We start from the raw sequence: 15,373 nt of genomic DNA, 5'->3' as shown, positions 1-15,373 counted from the left end.
TTTTGATTTTTGCAAAATTTCTTTTAGGTTAACGGATGTGAGATCCTGCCCGAATGGAGGTCAACGAGACGACAGCTGTCAATGTGACAATTTGGGCCCCGAACGATCAGGAGCAACAAAGTTCTGGAAAGTCAGACTGAACATCACGTCTCTGCGAATCATCAATGATGATTTTACTTTCTCGAAGCAGCTGCGAGGAAGAAGAGTACCTTACGGTACCGCCGGAGATTGTTATAGTTCCTCGACCAACTGCCCCCAAGGAAGATTCGAGGTTGATTTGACGCATACGTCATTCAGGTTGGTCAGCAGTGTGAGATGGGAGAAAGTGGGGCCTTACGCTTCGGCTGAGATACGAAGATCTGTGAGTATTAACATTAGGAACTACTCAATGTTCAACTACTTTCATGAATGATCACCCTTAACATATTCATAGCTGCTTAAAGTGTATATTAAATCAAAATTAAAGTTGTAATAACAAATTTTTCTTTTCTAGGACACAACTGCATCTGGCCAATGCGGAGGATACTGTGGTCAATGTGTTCCAGATCCCAGTATAGGTCTGGCCGTGGAAATCACTTAGATCATTCAACCGTCGCACTGTGTTCATGAGAGGCAAAGACCAAAAACCTAACACCAAGTCCAAGAAGGTTGTAATACACAGAAATTGGATCCCAATTAGCGGTGGATGTACAAAAAGCTTTTGTCTTTTCTAACTTGACACGATACAAAAAGAACTGACATTTGAGATGATGGTCACTAGCTTTTGTCTCGTTTTTTTTAGTTGAGAAAGTTATGAGCAATATACATTATACATTTTTCTATAATGCAATATATAGTGATCTATTTTAATAGTTGAAACAGAAAATCTCTGGCTATAAATAGCAGGAAAACAATTATTTTATTGCAAATTCGTTTCTAAGAAATTAAAAATTAAATATCAAAATCAAAAATACCCAACATTACGTTGTAACTAATCGAGCTACATCATTTTTACCCAACAATCTTCAAAAAAAGTTGTTACAGAAATAAACAATCTCAGAACAGTTTTAAAATAACGTATTTCTTAAAGCACTGCAGAGATCTTGCACCTTTTTTTGGATTATTTTCAACCAATCATTACCCATACCAATCAAAACAAAGTTATAGAAATTAATGAAAAAGAAACAATCTAAAACAATTTTTAGATAAATATTTCCCGAAATGGCAACTAGAAAATTAAGTAATATAAACTGGGAAAAATATGTAATTATGATTAGTCAAAACTATAAAAAGAAGAGAGTGAAACAGAATAAAACATTTTTAAAAATTATCGGAAACATCGGAAACTACCCGGCTCCGAAGGACCATGAAAAATGGTTGGAGTCTAAGAACTATGCGAAAAATTAAAAGGACTATTAAAATATATGCACATCCATCAAAAGTCTATAAAATATATGCGGAAAATTAGACATATGCAAAGAATTTGTATGTATTAAGACATTTACAAATATGAGAAGTATTTCTGTCATTTTATACTTGTTTTACCTTTGTTCTACCTTTGTTTTTAATAATATTATGTGCCATATCGTTAGAGACAAAAGCTAGACGAACTCTCTAATTGGCTGCTATATTTTCTGTCAGCGTAAAGCAACGTAACACACCGCTTCAAGAATGGTATCAACCGAGAAGACTTCTATCGTATTATAAATACATACAGGGTATATCAATTATACAAAACCTGTAACAATTCACTACAATTAAAAATATATTTTTGTAGGTTAGAAGTTTTTGATTTACCCTGTATAATTGCACAGTATTGTAGTATTAAAAACCCGCGCGAAAAAATAATGAATTAAGTAGGTTAAAAAACAACTGCCATACCAAAACACTTCCTAATTTTCAAGTCAAATGGATTTGTAATTTGTTGTTTGAGTAATATTTTGTCAACTACCTATCTTAATGTTACGGTTTTAGGAATGGTAATAAAATAATTTTAGTGCAACCAGGCGGCCATATTTAAGGAGTTTTTAAGGTTTTTTCGTTAGTAGCATCCCCATCTTTACACTAGATGAATCCGATGTGAACAAATTCGGCTCAAAACTCTTTTGGGGGCCATTTTCTTTTTTTTTCCTCTTTCCTTGCAATCGTATTTTCTTCTATAGGGAGGTTTTCGACTCTTCACCCTTCCAATATAGTTTTTCTATTTCTCTTCCCATTTCTTCTATTCCCAAAGAGCTTTATATTTCTTTGTTATTTCCTTCTCTTCACAAGTGTTTAACCCTTCTAAACAGGGTTTCACAGATACAGAAGAATTATTTCATTTGTAGAAACGTTGGGCGAGCTGCGTTCACTCTACATTTGATCTCTTTACTTGGGTCTAGTTAGTCTGTAATGTAGCATCTCAGAAACTTAAAGTGAGTCACTCTCTCAATGTTTTGTTGATCTCTCTGTAGGGAAGCATTGTTGTGAGGTTGGCTACTTTATATCACAAATTTCGTCTTAGTAGCATTCATTTTTAGACCCATTTCTCTTCCTTTCGTGTTTACGCAATTAACAACTGTTAAAAGGAACTGGAGTTCACCATAGATTTTCACTCCAAACGCCAAAGAGTAGGTTCTTTCCTGTCTCGTTGCATCCCTAGAGCTTCATCCTTATCTTAAGTGGTGTCTCTTTCTTCTCTTACTGTTTTCTCCACTTATAACATAGTATCTTATATTTTCCTCTTCTTTCGAAGCGAAAAAATATCGTCTAAATAGTTGTTGATCGTTCTCTTGGTTTGTCCTCTATCAATTGTTCTCTGTCTGTAGTCAAATGTAATGTCTTCAATTTGTTCTGATCTAACTGGGTAATTTGACCAATAAATTCCCCATTGAACCCACAGATCAAAATTACAAACCTTCACTGCCTGCAAACGCCTGGGAAACAAATACTATCTATGTTAAATAAAAGTTTTGAGAGTATCATGACAATTTTGTGATTAAGTTGACGAAACAAAAACTGCCATATATTTATAGATTAATGTACAATACGATTAAAATAAACTCAATGCATTTCTTCAAGACACTCTTCTTCTTCATATCAAAATTACAAATCCATTTTTAGCATTTTTGCCTCATATTGAGGCGATGTATTTTAAGTATAGACCGCAAAATACTTTTTAAATATATTTGTAGCTAAGGGCATAAAAATCCTTGAACTAACATTTGTATTTCAACAATTTTTATTTGTGTAAAACTCCGCTTTCAGGTTTCTTGTCGGCGTAATCTACAGGACAAATCAAACGAACAAGAAAAAAAAAACGATATTTTACTGTTATAGTGTGAGTAAATTGGGCATTAGACAATTTTATCGAGAATGTCAATCTCTAGAAGGCGTTTGACTTGTTCTGTATTGCAAATAGTATATTTATTGCACAAAGTGTTTGTTTTACGTTAAATATCGAGATTGTATGAAGATTTTGTGACGAAGACAGTAACATTTTTTGAGTACACAACCTTGACAATCTGGATGAGACTGCAGACGGTACTACACACATATTTTTCTTTAACTGGAAGAAAATATTGCACTATTACCGCATTTATGAACGGTTAACATTATATAAGTTAATAGAAAGGCTGATCTCCACAATATAACCTAACAATTTGGTAAAAGTGACACCAAAGACTAGAGCTTTGCAAATATAGAACTTTCTGCAAATATAGAATCCGAATTTCAGAGAAAACTAAATAATGTATTATGATATGAAAGATTATGAAAACTAAAACTTTCTGTGAAAAATATGAACAAAATACCTGGAAACCTGGATTTGACATAGTGATGGACACAGAAGAAAACGAACACAGAAGAATTGCGAGAAATGGGCCAGAATACGTAAAATAAACATGTTCCGTCTGGTTTGGGAACGATTAACTAAAATAAATGTAAACACAACAAACTTTCAATAATACATATATTTATTTTAATCCCTACGGGTAATGTTGACCTATCCCGACGCCCGCTGGGGTGTGACTCCCGACAGGAGGTTGTGAATCGACTGCCGTGGCTGAAACAAACCACAAACGCTAATATGTTTGTGTTTCTACCATCTGGCCAGAAAGGCAATAAATTATTTAGATCTGGCGTTTAAAAGTTAAAACATTTCTACAGATTTAAGAAACGTCTTCGAATGCAGCTCTCGGAAGTGAGTTATTGACATAAGGTCTGATAAGGTAATTAATTTATGGGGAATTCAGTTTGTTAAACTAAACACACCAAAAACATAATGGTTAGGGATACATTTCGTTTCGTAAAACCGTGCCCTTCTTAGCATCTGGTTTGTATATTAAATGTGAATGTTATATGACCTATATTATTTCGTTTTGAGAAAAGTTATTAAAAATTAAAATTAGCAAAAATAGTAATTAAAGCGTGTCGCCACAAACATAATAAAAATAAGAAAGTTACAATTTATGGGATACATAATGAGGGGACAGCGATATGAAATGCTAAGACTGACAATACAGGGAAAGATAAGAGAAGGAAGGAGTAGGTATAGGAAAAAGTGGCATGGTTGAAAGAAAAATTTAGGGGATTGGTTAAAATGCAGTTTCATATAACTCTTTAGAGCAGCGGTAGATAAGGTAAAGATAGTGATAATGATAGCTAACGTCCGATTGGGAGACAACACTTAAAGAAGAAGAAAAGATTATATTGAAAGTAAAGCTAAGAATATTGTTGTCAAAGAATTGAGTGCAGAAAGGCAAATTGTTATTGCAAAAGGTTGGGTTAGGTGTGGTTATGTAAAAGTAATAGTGATAACGGTTTTTGACGATTAAATGTAACATCAAAGTTGCTATTTTATATTTAACTACAGAAAAGACCCAAAAAATGGAATGATATTGAAGATTAGAGGCAGGAAATCCAAGTGAGTTATCGCTAATGTCACTATTTTTCGGATTGTGTAGAAAAACTATCTTGACTTAGCATAGAGACTATATTATGTGCATTAAATACCGGTGCACTAAAAATTAAAAGAGCTTTAACATCAAATTCATCGGATCTTTGCCAGCAATGCGTTAAAAATCGCTAAAACAAGTTTATTTTAGCGATCGCGTTTTATTTTTGTGTATTTACATGTCGATTTGTGACCTTTTGCAGTATCCATGTTTATTTGTAGACCTCAGAATAATTTTGAGAGAGGTGAAGAGAGGTTAAATAAATCAAAAAGAAAAAATTAAATCATACATTTTTATTTGTAAAAGCTTTTTATGCCTTGTTTCCGCAAATTAATCAACCAATTTGAATAGTTATAATATACTACTAATCTAAGGTCTTAGCGCAAGATTCAGTTTGGATTTTCTTCTACTGCGCTTGAAAAATGTCTGCCTGAAAGTTACTCAAACCTCGAATCCACTAAACCAATCACACATCGAAGCCTGCTAATTCCACTAAAATAGTCCGATTAAGGTAAAACAAACACAAGCTGTTCAATGTTACTACCTCAGACAATATAGGTCTGGATCCGGCGTATGAAAAAAAAAGTTGATTAATAGCAAGCTGAAAATATTCTTAATAGCTTAAGGGTGTCTAGTAGGATAAACTTTGATATATGGGAACACTGTAACAGGGGCAGTTTTAATTGTGGAACAGGTTAAAATGGCAAATGGCAGTCTGATTTTTGCATGAGAGTTTAATCTCTGTTCGGAGAGTTTAAGTCTGTTCTGTCGGACAAAATACATGTGCCGTTTTCGTGGTCTGACCGTTCCAAATTTTTAACCTGTTCCACAATTAAAACTTCTCCTGTTCCAGTGTTCCCATATATCAAAGTTTGTCCGACTAGACACCCTTAAGCTATTAACAAATTTTCAGCTTGCTATTAATCAACTTTTTTTTCATACGCGGGATCCAGACCTAATAGTGCTAATCAAACAATCACTATTCATCCTGACGTAGTAACAATTGAAAATAGTCATCCCATATACAGGGTGGCGTATAAATAATTGGATTTATTCCACCTGCAAATTTTGATGAACTTTTTGTGTAATAATTGTGCTCAAATATTAATAAATGCTATAGTAAAGGGGGTTGTAAATTATAAAAATAATTCAGTAATATATTAGTCATTTTTTTACATAAAAATACAAAACAAAATAAAAAAAAATAAAAAATATCTTCCACTTAACATGTTTTACATGGTTATTATCCATTTCAGCATGTTTTAGTTGTTTGAGTAATGGTTTTCTTACAAAAATGTATTCCTTTATTACTCAAATGTCGTGTTATATTGTAGTATATCTTTGTCACTCTGTATTTGAATATATTTAATTAGTATCACATTTTTTCTACTGAAATAAGAAATAACCCGAAAAAACAGTTTTCACAATTAGTTCAGAAAAAGAAGGTTTGTGGACAGTGACTAATCCAGGTATCTTATTTTATTATAGGCCTATATAAACAAACTACATGTTTTCTGCAGAGGTTTCAGCGTCATTATTTATTATTAACCCTTAAACGCCCAAGGGTGGGTAAAAAATGTCCACCTAATGAGTATTCCCTTGTAACATATCTATTACGTGTTTAAATTTTTTTTAAAAATTGTTTATTGTTAAAAAGACAGTCATTTATCGAATTTTAATTTGGTTCTACCGATATTTTTGAAAATAAAAGTAATATTTTGAGTTAAATATGGGTGGGTACAAAAAGTACACATTTGGTAAAACTTGTTACTAAAGGTTTCTATATAATTTCTCGTTGGTAGGAACATAATCCATACAATTATCGACGTACAATTACATAATCGACATAACTATCCGCCAATGAGGAGGCTGAAAGGAAGAATGTGGAGAAAATCGACAAATCTGAATTACTGGCTTTTACTGGTATGTTAATTTTGATGTACATGGTAATTTGATTGTAAGGTTCGTAAATTGTTTATATTAATATTTTTGAAGATGCTGTGTTTATTAAGTATAAGATTCTTAAGTTTAATCCATTTCCAACAACTCTCAATAAATATATTAGCTATTTTCTAGGTGGACATTTTTTACCCACCCTTGGGCATACATGGAACCTAAAAAGGTTGGGCGTTTAAGGGTTAAGGGGCTATCCTTGTGTGAAAGTACGAAATTCACATATTTTTTTGGGAAGTTCTATAAAAAAAGTGCTGTACCAGTTGTTTTGAAAATTTGCATGAGCATTTATTATAAAAAGAAGTACATGTAAAAAAAATCATTAAAAAATATTAAAAATTAAACGATTTATGCGCCATCTGCGCATATAAACATAGCATGAAAATAAACATAGCTCCACTGCTGCAGTAATTCGGACTAATAGAGATCCTGAAATATAAAATTTCAAAGTGATTATTGAAATATAAGATATTTTCTATACCGTCAACTAGGGGTTTTTTGATTGGATAAAAAATGCCAATTTGGTGGTTTTTGAAACTGAGAATTTTTTAGCTAATTTAAAAAAAATTTCAACACTTCATCATTTTTTCAAATTTTAATATTTTTCAAAAATCCTAGTTGATGGTATAGAAAATAACTTATATTTCAATAATCACTTTGAAATTTTATATTTCAGGATCTCTATTAGTCCCAATCACTGCAGTAGTGGAGATATGTTTTTTCACGGTGCCAGCAGATGGCGCATAAATCGTTTAATTTTCAATATTTTTTTATGAAATTTTTTTTACATGTACTTCTTTTTACAATAAATGCTCATGCAAATTTTCAAAACAACTGGTACAGTTCTTTTTATTTGAGAAATTCCCCAAAAATATATGAATTTAGTACTTTTACACTAGGATAGTCCCTTAACAATTTAGTGTCAAAAATGACATTTTTTCGATTTTTTGCTTACCCTCAAAAAGCAGAATAAATATCTAATAACAAATAACTAGGTTGATTTTTCACAATATTTATAAACAATTAATTATTTTGCCTTATTTTGCAGTTTTCGAAGCAATAAATAAATTTTGCAACTTTTAGCAATCGCCATTTTAAAGTTGTTTTTGTTTTAAAAATAAATTTTTGTAATTCTCTATGTTACAATGACGACCTCTCGTGGATTTAGAAGAACTAGCTTCGAGAGGGTTTTTAATGTCAAATGCTGAGCGCACATGTATTTGAAACAAGTAGTTAATATTCAGTATTTATTTTTACATGTTTTCTTACAAATTTTATATACAACATCGATTCTAACTTTTATTGAAACGTGAAGATTCCATGTTAATAATTTTATATTACCAATAATTATTTTAAAACATGTAAAAATAAATAATGCATAGTACCTACTTGATTCAAATGCATGTGCGCTCAGCGTTTGACATTGAACAGCCCCTCGAAGCTAGTTCAGCCGAAATGCACGAGAGGTCGCCATTGTGACTTAACATTGCGTTAACGCATAACTCAAATATTAAGCTTTTTAATGGTAGTCATGACATTTTTTACATGAAATTTTTAATAATTACAAAAGGACGCCGATATCTCGTCAAAATACGTATAGGTTTTTTTCATATAGGCCGATATCTAAAAAAATACCTGGATTTGTCACAGTTCCGAGGAGGGTCTTGTTTTGCTTATTTACCTGTACTAAGTAGATCGTAAGTGTCAGTTTCTTTGACCACCTAGTTGCCTAGATTTGAATCCATCAGATTATTATGTTAGCAGTTTGGTATTTACTACAAAACAATAGATATTCGCTCAAGAAGTTTTTAAAGCATTCAGAAATTAAAAACCATTCCTCTAGTGACTAAAACGGTATAGTGAACTAGACGATAACCATGTTGACGACATATTCAGCAATTATTAATATGTTATCCCGGTTATTACTCGAAATGTTGATATTTTTTGTAGGAAATAATCCCTCTTCTTTATGACCCACCCTGTATGAACCAACTAGTCTTAGAAAATGTACCCGGATTTTTTATTTGTTAATTTATTGAATGCTGCCAGTGTTGTATATATTTGTATTTATTTATATTGTACATTTTTATTTTATTCGGCATTTTTTTAGTTCTTACTACCTTGTAACTTCATTTTGGAGACTGTTTAAACACGCATTGTGAAAAATTTCGTTCAAACTATTTCCCTAAAAGTATTGAAGCAATAAAACATTCGTAAATATTGATTTGTTTATTTTATCCTTCCATACTATACAGAAACCAATTAACGTTTGCTTTATAGACTTTGAAAAGGCTTTTGATAGGGCCCAACATGATAGGCTGTTTGAGTATATAGAAATAAGTGAAATATATGATGAAGCTCTGAGACTTTTACAACATCTATATTGGAATCAAGAAGCTTCTATTCTGGTAGACGGTAAAGAAATCCACAAAATGTTTTATTCAAAGAGGTATCAGACAATGTTGCGCGTTATCCCCAACTTTGTTTAACGTGTACTCGGAAATAATATTTAACGAAGCCTTATAAGAGCAATGTGTGGAGTTCGAATTAAGAAAGAAACTATTAAGATCAGATATGCAGATGACACAGTGATCAAGGCTGAAAAGATCTTCAGTTCCTTATGGATCGAGTCACTAGAGAATTCTCAAATAATGGACTTGGTATAAATAGATCAAAGACAAAAATATATCTACTTGTGGTTAGTAAACAAGACGTTGGCAGTATGCAAGTAATTGTCAGCAATGAGCCAATTACAAAAGTTAACCATTTTAAATATGTACATAGGATGTTTGATAAACGAGACACCAAATCCTGATGAAGAAATTAAAACTCGCAAAGAAATTGCAAGAGGAGCATTTATGAAACTTACGATTTATACTGTGCAATTATCAGCTGAACTTACAACTAAGAATCCAGTTTATAAAATGTTATGTGTATCTTGCATTAATATATGGATGTGAAACCTGGATCATGAAGGTTAACATGATGAACAGATTAGATGCCTTCGACATGTGATCATATCGTAGAATGCTCAAAATATCATGGGTTCAATGCATTTCAAACATAAAAATCTTAAACAGAATAGGTCAAGGCGAAGGTGACTTACAAGGGGTGGCGATTAGGCGAATGCTGGTTTATTACGCAAACAAATTTAAAGCGGACTGTAGGGATTGTATAACAAAAAATTCTTACATTATTTAACTGGTAAGTGTTGATGTCTTCAGTTATTACTAAGCAGAGAAAGGAAGGAGAGAGGGTTGATTTATTTTTTAGTATAACTGAACTGGCGATTTTTTTTTGTGGGCACTTGTTACTATACGAAACGACGTAACAATTGAATGTGTTCTTACTTACTGAGACTACGACTAGTTACTACTAATATCTAAAAGTAATTAACGAAAAACCGAAAAATTTAGTACAGTATCTGGACAAGTAAATAGACCAGGTACTTCGAATAAAATAAATATAATGAGGCCAAAACAAAGATGATAAAAAAGAAAAAAACTTGAATATCGGGGGCATATAATGACAGGTAGCAGATACTGGATACTGCAGTTTTTTTTTATTAATGGCTTTGACGGAGCCAATTAGCCAGACTATTTGTGTTTTTTTGTATGGTATTACAATAACAATTTTAAGTTAATATCTAAGCCTACTTATTATCTAAATTTACAGAGTGTTATACTATATTAATGGATACATTTTTCAATTTTGTGTGATATTTTTACAATTTTATAATTTTATTATCTAAGCGTATTTAAAATTTAAATTTACAGGACGTTACATATTCGTAAAGACATTGTAACGTCTGCTTATTTTTTGGAAAAAGAATTTCGTTTAAATTGACAGGTAAAGGACAGTTTAGATCAATTAACTTTTCATACATTACTTTAATATTTTGTCTGTACAGTCCACACTCCAATATGAGGTGTTGTAGATCTCCCATTCCACCACAGGCGCAATATGGGTTATCACTGATACCTATGCTGTGTTTGTATGCTGGGGTTAGTGCGTGATTTGACCTCATTCTGTTTATTGTTTTTATAAATAGCCTATTTGATTCTTGTTTAAACCATCTCTCATTGGGAATTAGTGGCTGGCAATTTCTAAAATTTATTCCCGTTGTACTTTGGTTATATACACGTTGCCAATTTTGTTTGCAATGGTTTTTACTGATATTATCTATATCGGTTACTGGTAGAAGTATGTTGCTTATGTTTTGTTTGGTTAAAGCTGCAGATTTAGCTAATTTGTCGACTTCTTCATTTCCTAATATTCCAGAATGTCCTTTCACCCAACAAATAATAATTGAACTGCCCGAGGAAGTAAAATCATAATATAGACTCTTAATTTCTATCTCAATGTGGTTTAGATTTTTTGTCGATTGGATAGAAGTGAGTTTGTCCACAATACTTCTACAATCGGTGAAAATGATATAATTGTCCATACCAACAGAGGCTATATATTTTAACGCAAGTAATAAAGCTGATAATTCGGCAGTATATATTGAAGCTTCATTAGGCAATCGGCATGATTCTTTGTATTCAGAATTCCAGTGATATATTGCACATCCGGTTTTATTTTGAATTTTGGAGCCGTCAGTAAAAATATATTGAAACATAGGCCACCTGTCTTTAATTATTTTGTTGATAATATTACTTGGAAGGTTTGAATCCATGTAGTTTGTTTTTATTACCTTGGAAAAGAGAGTTTCAGGAGGTTTAGTGTAAATTAAAGGTATTTTATTTTTGTACATTTGGTTTTCATTCATTGTCAACTTCCTGTAGCTTTCAACGTATATGGGGGTTTTTTTAGTACACCAATATTTATGGCTTAAATCTAATATATTCAAATTACGAATAGTCTTTAAGTAGCTGACGTTTTTTGAGATAGCTCTAGCTACAAACTTATCTGTACAAAACTGTCTACGTAGAGTAAGTGGTGGTTCCTTAGCTTCAATCTCAATAATAGTAATAGGAGTAGATTTTAAGTAACCGAGACAGAGTCTCAAACATTTATTCCTTTGGATTTCAACTTTATTAAGATATCCTGTTGACGCAGACCCATATAAATGACAACTATAGTCGAAAATTGGTCGAATCATTGAGCGATAGAATAGCAATGCAATATTCGGGTCAGCTCCCCAACCGGTTCTACAAAAAGCTCTAAGGATATTCATAGAATTTTCTGATTTCTTTATAATAGAATGAATTTGATCCTTCCATAACAGTTTACGATCCAAATACGTCCCAAGATATTTAACACAATTTTTTATCGGAAATTCTATTCTACCTAATTTGAAGGTGCCTTGAGGAATTTGGCGTTTTTTGGAGAAAAAACAAATTTCAGTCTTTGTGGATGATATGGATAAGCCTAGAGAATGGTAATCATTTTTTACACAATCTAATGTAAATTCAAGTTGACGTCTACAAATGTCTAGGGAAGAATGGGAGGTGTACAACACAACATCATCTGCAAATTGTAAAATATTAGAGTGTGGAGGTACTATATGTTCTAAATCTATATTGTACAATGAAAAGAGAAGTGGACTTAAAATACTACCCTGTGGAATACCTATACTCGTTAACCTTGGTGGTAAAAGGTTCTCGTTTATTTTTAAGTAAGTCCATACTGCAGTTAACACTCAACGGAATGATCGAAGTGTTAAGTTGGTAGATTGCCATGATACGTTGCAGGGTTGGTATGTCGAGTTGAAACACTGACTTTAACTTATAACTTTATTTATGATTTACAACATCCATCAACATAAGGTTAATAAGATGTCGCTTCGCGGGGTAGTCCTTCAGGACACCCTTCTCGCATGACTGCTAACTTGCATAGTAACGATCTTAATCTTAATATGAATAATAACAATACTATAATGCCAATATTAAGCCCTCTGTGGGCTATTTATATCTTCTTATAATTCGGACTTTAAAAAGTAAACGATACGTGAGTCTCTACGAGGTTACACAAACAAACTCCGTCAATCAACCTTCGTTTTGTTTGCGTATGTAGAAACAACATTTTTGTAACAACCTAATTACTTAAATTATATACATTTTTTAGATACATATAAAGGGTTTTCCCCTTACTGTACAAAAGGAAAAAGGGGAATTGGTAGGAAGAAATATTCATGGCCCCGAAACATTCGTCAATGGACTGGCTTATCAGGAGATGAATTGATACATGCCGCGCAAGATCGAGAACAATATCGTCAAATTGTCATGGAAGGTACCCACGCTTAAAATTTGGGCACGGTACTCAAATAAAAAGAAGAAGAAGAAGAAGAAAAAGTACTATACAGGGTGAGACACGGAAGAGATAAATAGTGTACGATTTTTCAGTGACTCACCATATACAAGGTGTCCCAAAAGTAGTGGAACGGTCTAATATTTTGCGAACTAAACATCGGATCGAAAAACTGAAAAATACGTGTTCAATAATTTTCAAAAATCTATCCAATGACATCAAACACCAACCCCCACTACACCCCCTGGGGGTGGGGTGGGGGGTAACTTTAAAATCTTAAATGGAAACCCCCAGTTTTTCTTGCAGATTTTAATACGTTACGTAAAAGTAAGCAACTTTTATTCAAGACATTTTTTCGAATTGTGGATAGATGGCGCTATAATTGGGAAAAACGATTTATCCTGATACCATAGGTAAATTATAGAAACGGTCTAGTATCTCACGAAATGCACTTCCAAATAAGAAACTAAAAAACAGATTTTTAATCTTTTTCGAAAACCTATCGAATAACACCAAACATGACCCTCCAACCCACCCCCTGGAGGTGGGGTGGGGGGTAACTTTAAAATCTTAAATAGCTACCCCCACTTTTTATAACAGATTCGGATCCGCCATGAAAAATTAAGCATCATTTATTCGAAACATTTTTTAGAATTGTTAATAGATGGCGCTTTAATTGGAAAAATACGATTTATTAGCGCCATCTATCAAAAATTAAAAAAAATGTTTCGAATAAAGTTGCTTAATTTTTTATGACGAATCCGAATCTGCAATAAAAAGTGGGGGTTGCTATTTAGGATTTTAAAGTTACCCCCACCCCACCTCCAGGGGGTGGGTTGAAGGGTCATGTTTGGTGTTATTCGATAGGTTTTCGAAAAAGATTAAAAATGTGTTTTTTGGTTTCTCATTTGGAAGTGTATTTCGTGAGACATTAGAGTTTCTATAATTTACCTATGGTATCAGGATAAATCGTTTTTCCCAATTATAGCGCCATCTATCCACAGTTCGAAAAAATGTATTGAATAAAAGTTGCTTACTTTTACGTAACGAATTAAAATCTGCAAGAAAAACTGGGGGTTTCCATTTAAAATTTTAAAGTTACCCCCCACCCCCAAGTTGGTGTTTGGTGTCATTGGATATATTTTTGAAAATTATTGAACACTTATTTTTCAGTTTTTCGATCCGATGTTTAGTTCGCGAAATATTCGACCATTCCACTACTTTTGGGACACCCTATATATTCAAAAATATGACCATACACATCTAATAAACCTACTGTACATACCGTTGATCCTTTTAATGATCCTCCTCCAATGCCCGTTTGGATTCGTTCTCTAATCCAGGAGCGTTATTTCCTAAAACACTCTGTATCATCTCGATGCTGATATCCCACAGCGCCTTGGCCAGTTGGTCGTCTTTAGCCATGGGACTTTCTTGGCACTGGTAGCAATTGTTGAAGTAAACACCTGAAAATATGTTAATTAAGTTGATTTAAAAAATACTATCTAGCGATACTGCTTCACAAACCATACAAGATACATCACTTTATAACCATCTATTCCACAAACTAGTTGGTTTAAAAGTTTTAAAGCTCCACCTAAATATAGCCACCATAAATCGACTACGCGTTGGACATGCGTGCAATAAAAGTCATTTATTTAAAAGAAATGTGATTGAAGACGATAATTGCAAATATTGCGGAAAACTGGATAATTTTGATCATGTTATCTTTTTTGAATGTACATACTAAGTTTCAACAGCATTCACACTCCCTCTAGACAGATTTAGATAAATCTAATATGTTGCACCATTCAGTATCCAGTCTCTGCCGGCTAAAGGCTCACAACAAATATACGGGCAGTGTGAATAAAATTGTAGTATGCACTTAAAGTACCTTTTTCGTAGCAAAAGCTAACATTTTTGTGAATAATATTAAGTCGTAGCTTAAACTTATAAGTTTATTCTGTTTGCTTTAAGTGTGTTCTGTCTTTTTGTAGTAAAAGCTTATTAAATGTGAATAAAATACAGCATTTACTGAAATTTTAAAGTAACAACTTTGAATTTTTCAAGCCAGGTAATGTGCAGCTTAAAAATTTGTCTTGTATAGAACTTCAATCGAACACGTTTAAAAATGGCCCAATTTATGAACATCAGACGTCGAAAATATTATTCTCAACGAAGTGAGTGTCGGGAGGGGAATATCATAATTTATATCGTTTTTCGAGACTTAATGTGGAGTGGTTAGCAGAAAATTT

General features: G+C 32.7%; 2 protein-coding genes across 6 annotated transcripts in view; one reads left to right on the top strand and one right to left on the bottom strand.

The window, feature by feature from the left end:
• The window catches only part of LOC114339977 (A disintegrin and metalloproteinase with thrombospondin motifs 9), a 608,198-nt gene extending 599,112 nt beyond the window's left edge, over positions 1-9,086 (top strand). For all 4 annotated transcript variants that reach the window (XM_050655672.1, XM_050655673.1, XM_050655671.1 and 1 more), the window contains 2 exons: positions 28-361; positions 494-9,086. In XM_050655672.1, coding sequence (XP_050511629.1) covers positions 28-361; positions 494-580 — 421 coding nt within the window. In that variant the 3' untranslated portion in view covers positions 581-9,086. The remainder of the gene's footprint in view (positions 1-27; positions 362-493) is intronic.
• Positions 1-15,373, bottom strand: part of LOC114340116 (WW domain-containing oxidoreductase) — a 73,372-nt gene that overhangs the window by 17,868 nt on the left and 40,131 nt on the right. Inside the window, exons 6-7 of one of the 2 annotated variants that reach the window (XM_050655678.1) lie at positions 14,404-14,584; positions 5,192-5,405 (exon numbers count right to left, since the gene is read on the bottom strand). In XM_050655678.1, the coding sequence (XP_050511635.1) occupies positions 14,415-14,584 (170 nt within the window). In that variant the 3' untranslated portion in view covers positions 5,192-5,405; positions 14,404-14,414. Of the gene's footprint in view, positions 1-5,191; positions 5,406-14,403; positions 14,585-15,373 lie in introns of those variants that run through there. The other variant, XM_050655679.1, reaches the window with a different exon arrangement.

The sequence above is a fragment of the Diabrotica virgifera genome, chromosome 7 (assembly GCF_917563875.1).
Source record: "Diabrotica virgifera virgifera chromosome 7, PGI_DIABVI_V3a".
In the NCBI taxonomy this organism is placed as follows: domain Eukaryota; kingdom Metazoa; phylum Arthropoda; class Insecta; order Coleoptera; family Chrysomelidae; genus Diabrotica; species Diabrotica virgifera.
Note: the sequence above shows the minus strand (reverse complement) of the source record. Positions and strands in the feature narration are given on the sequence as shown.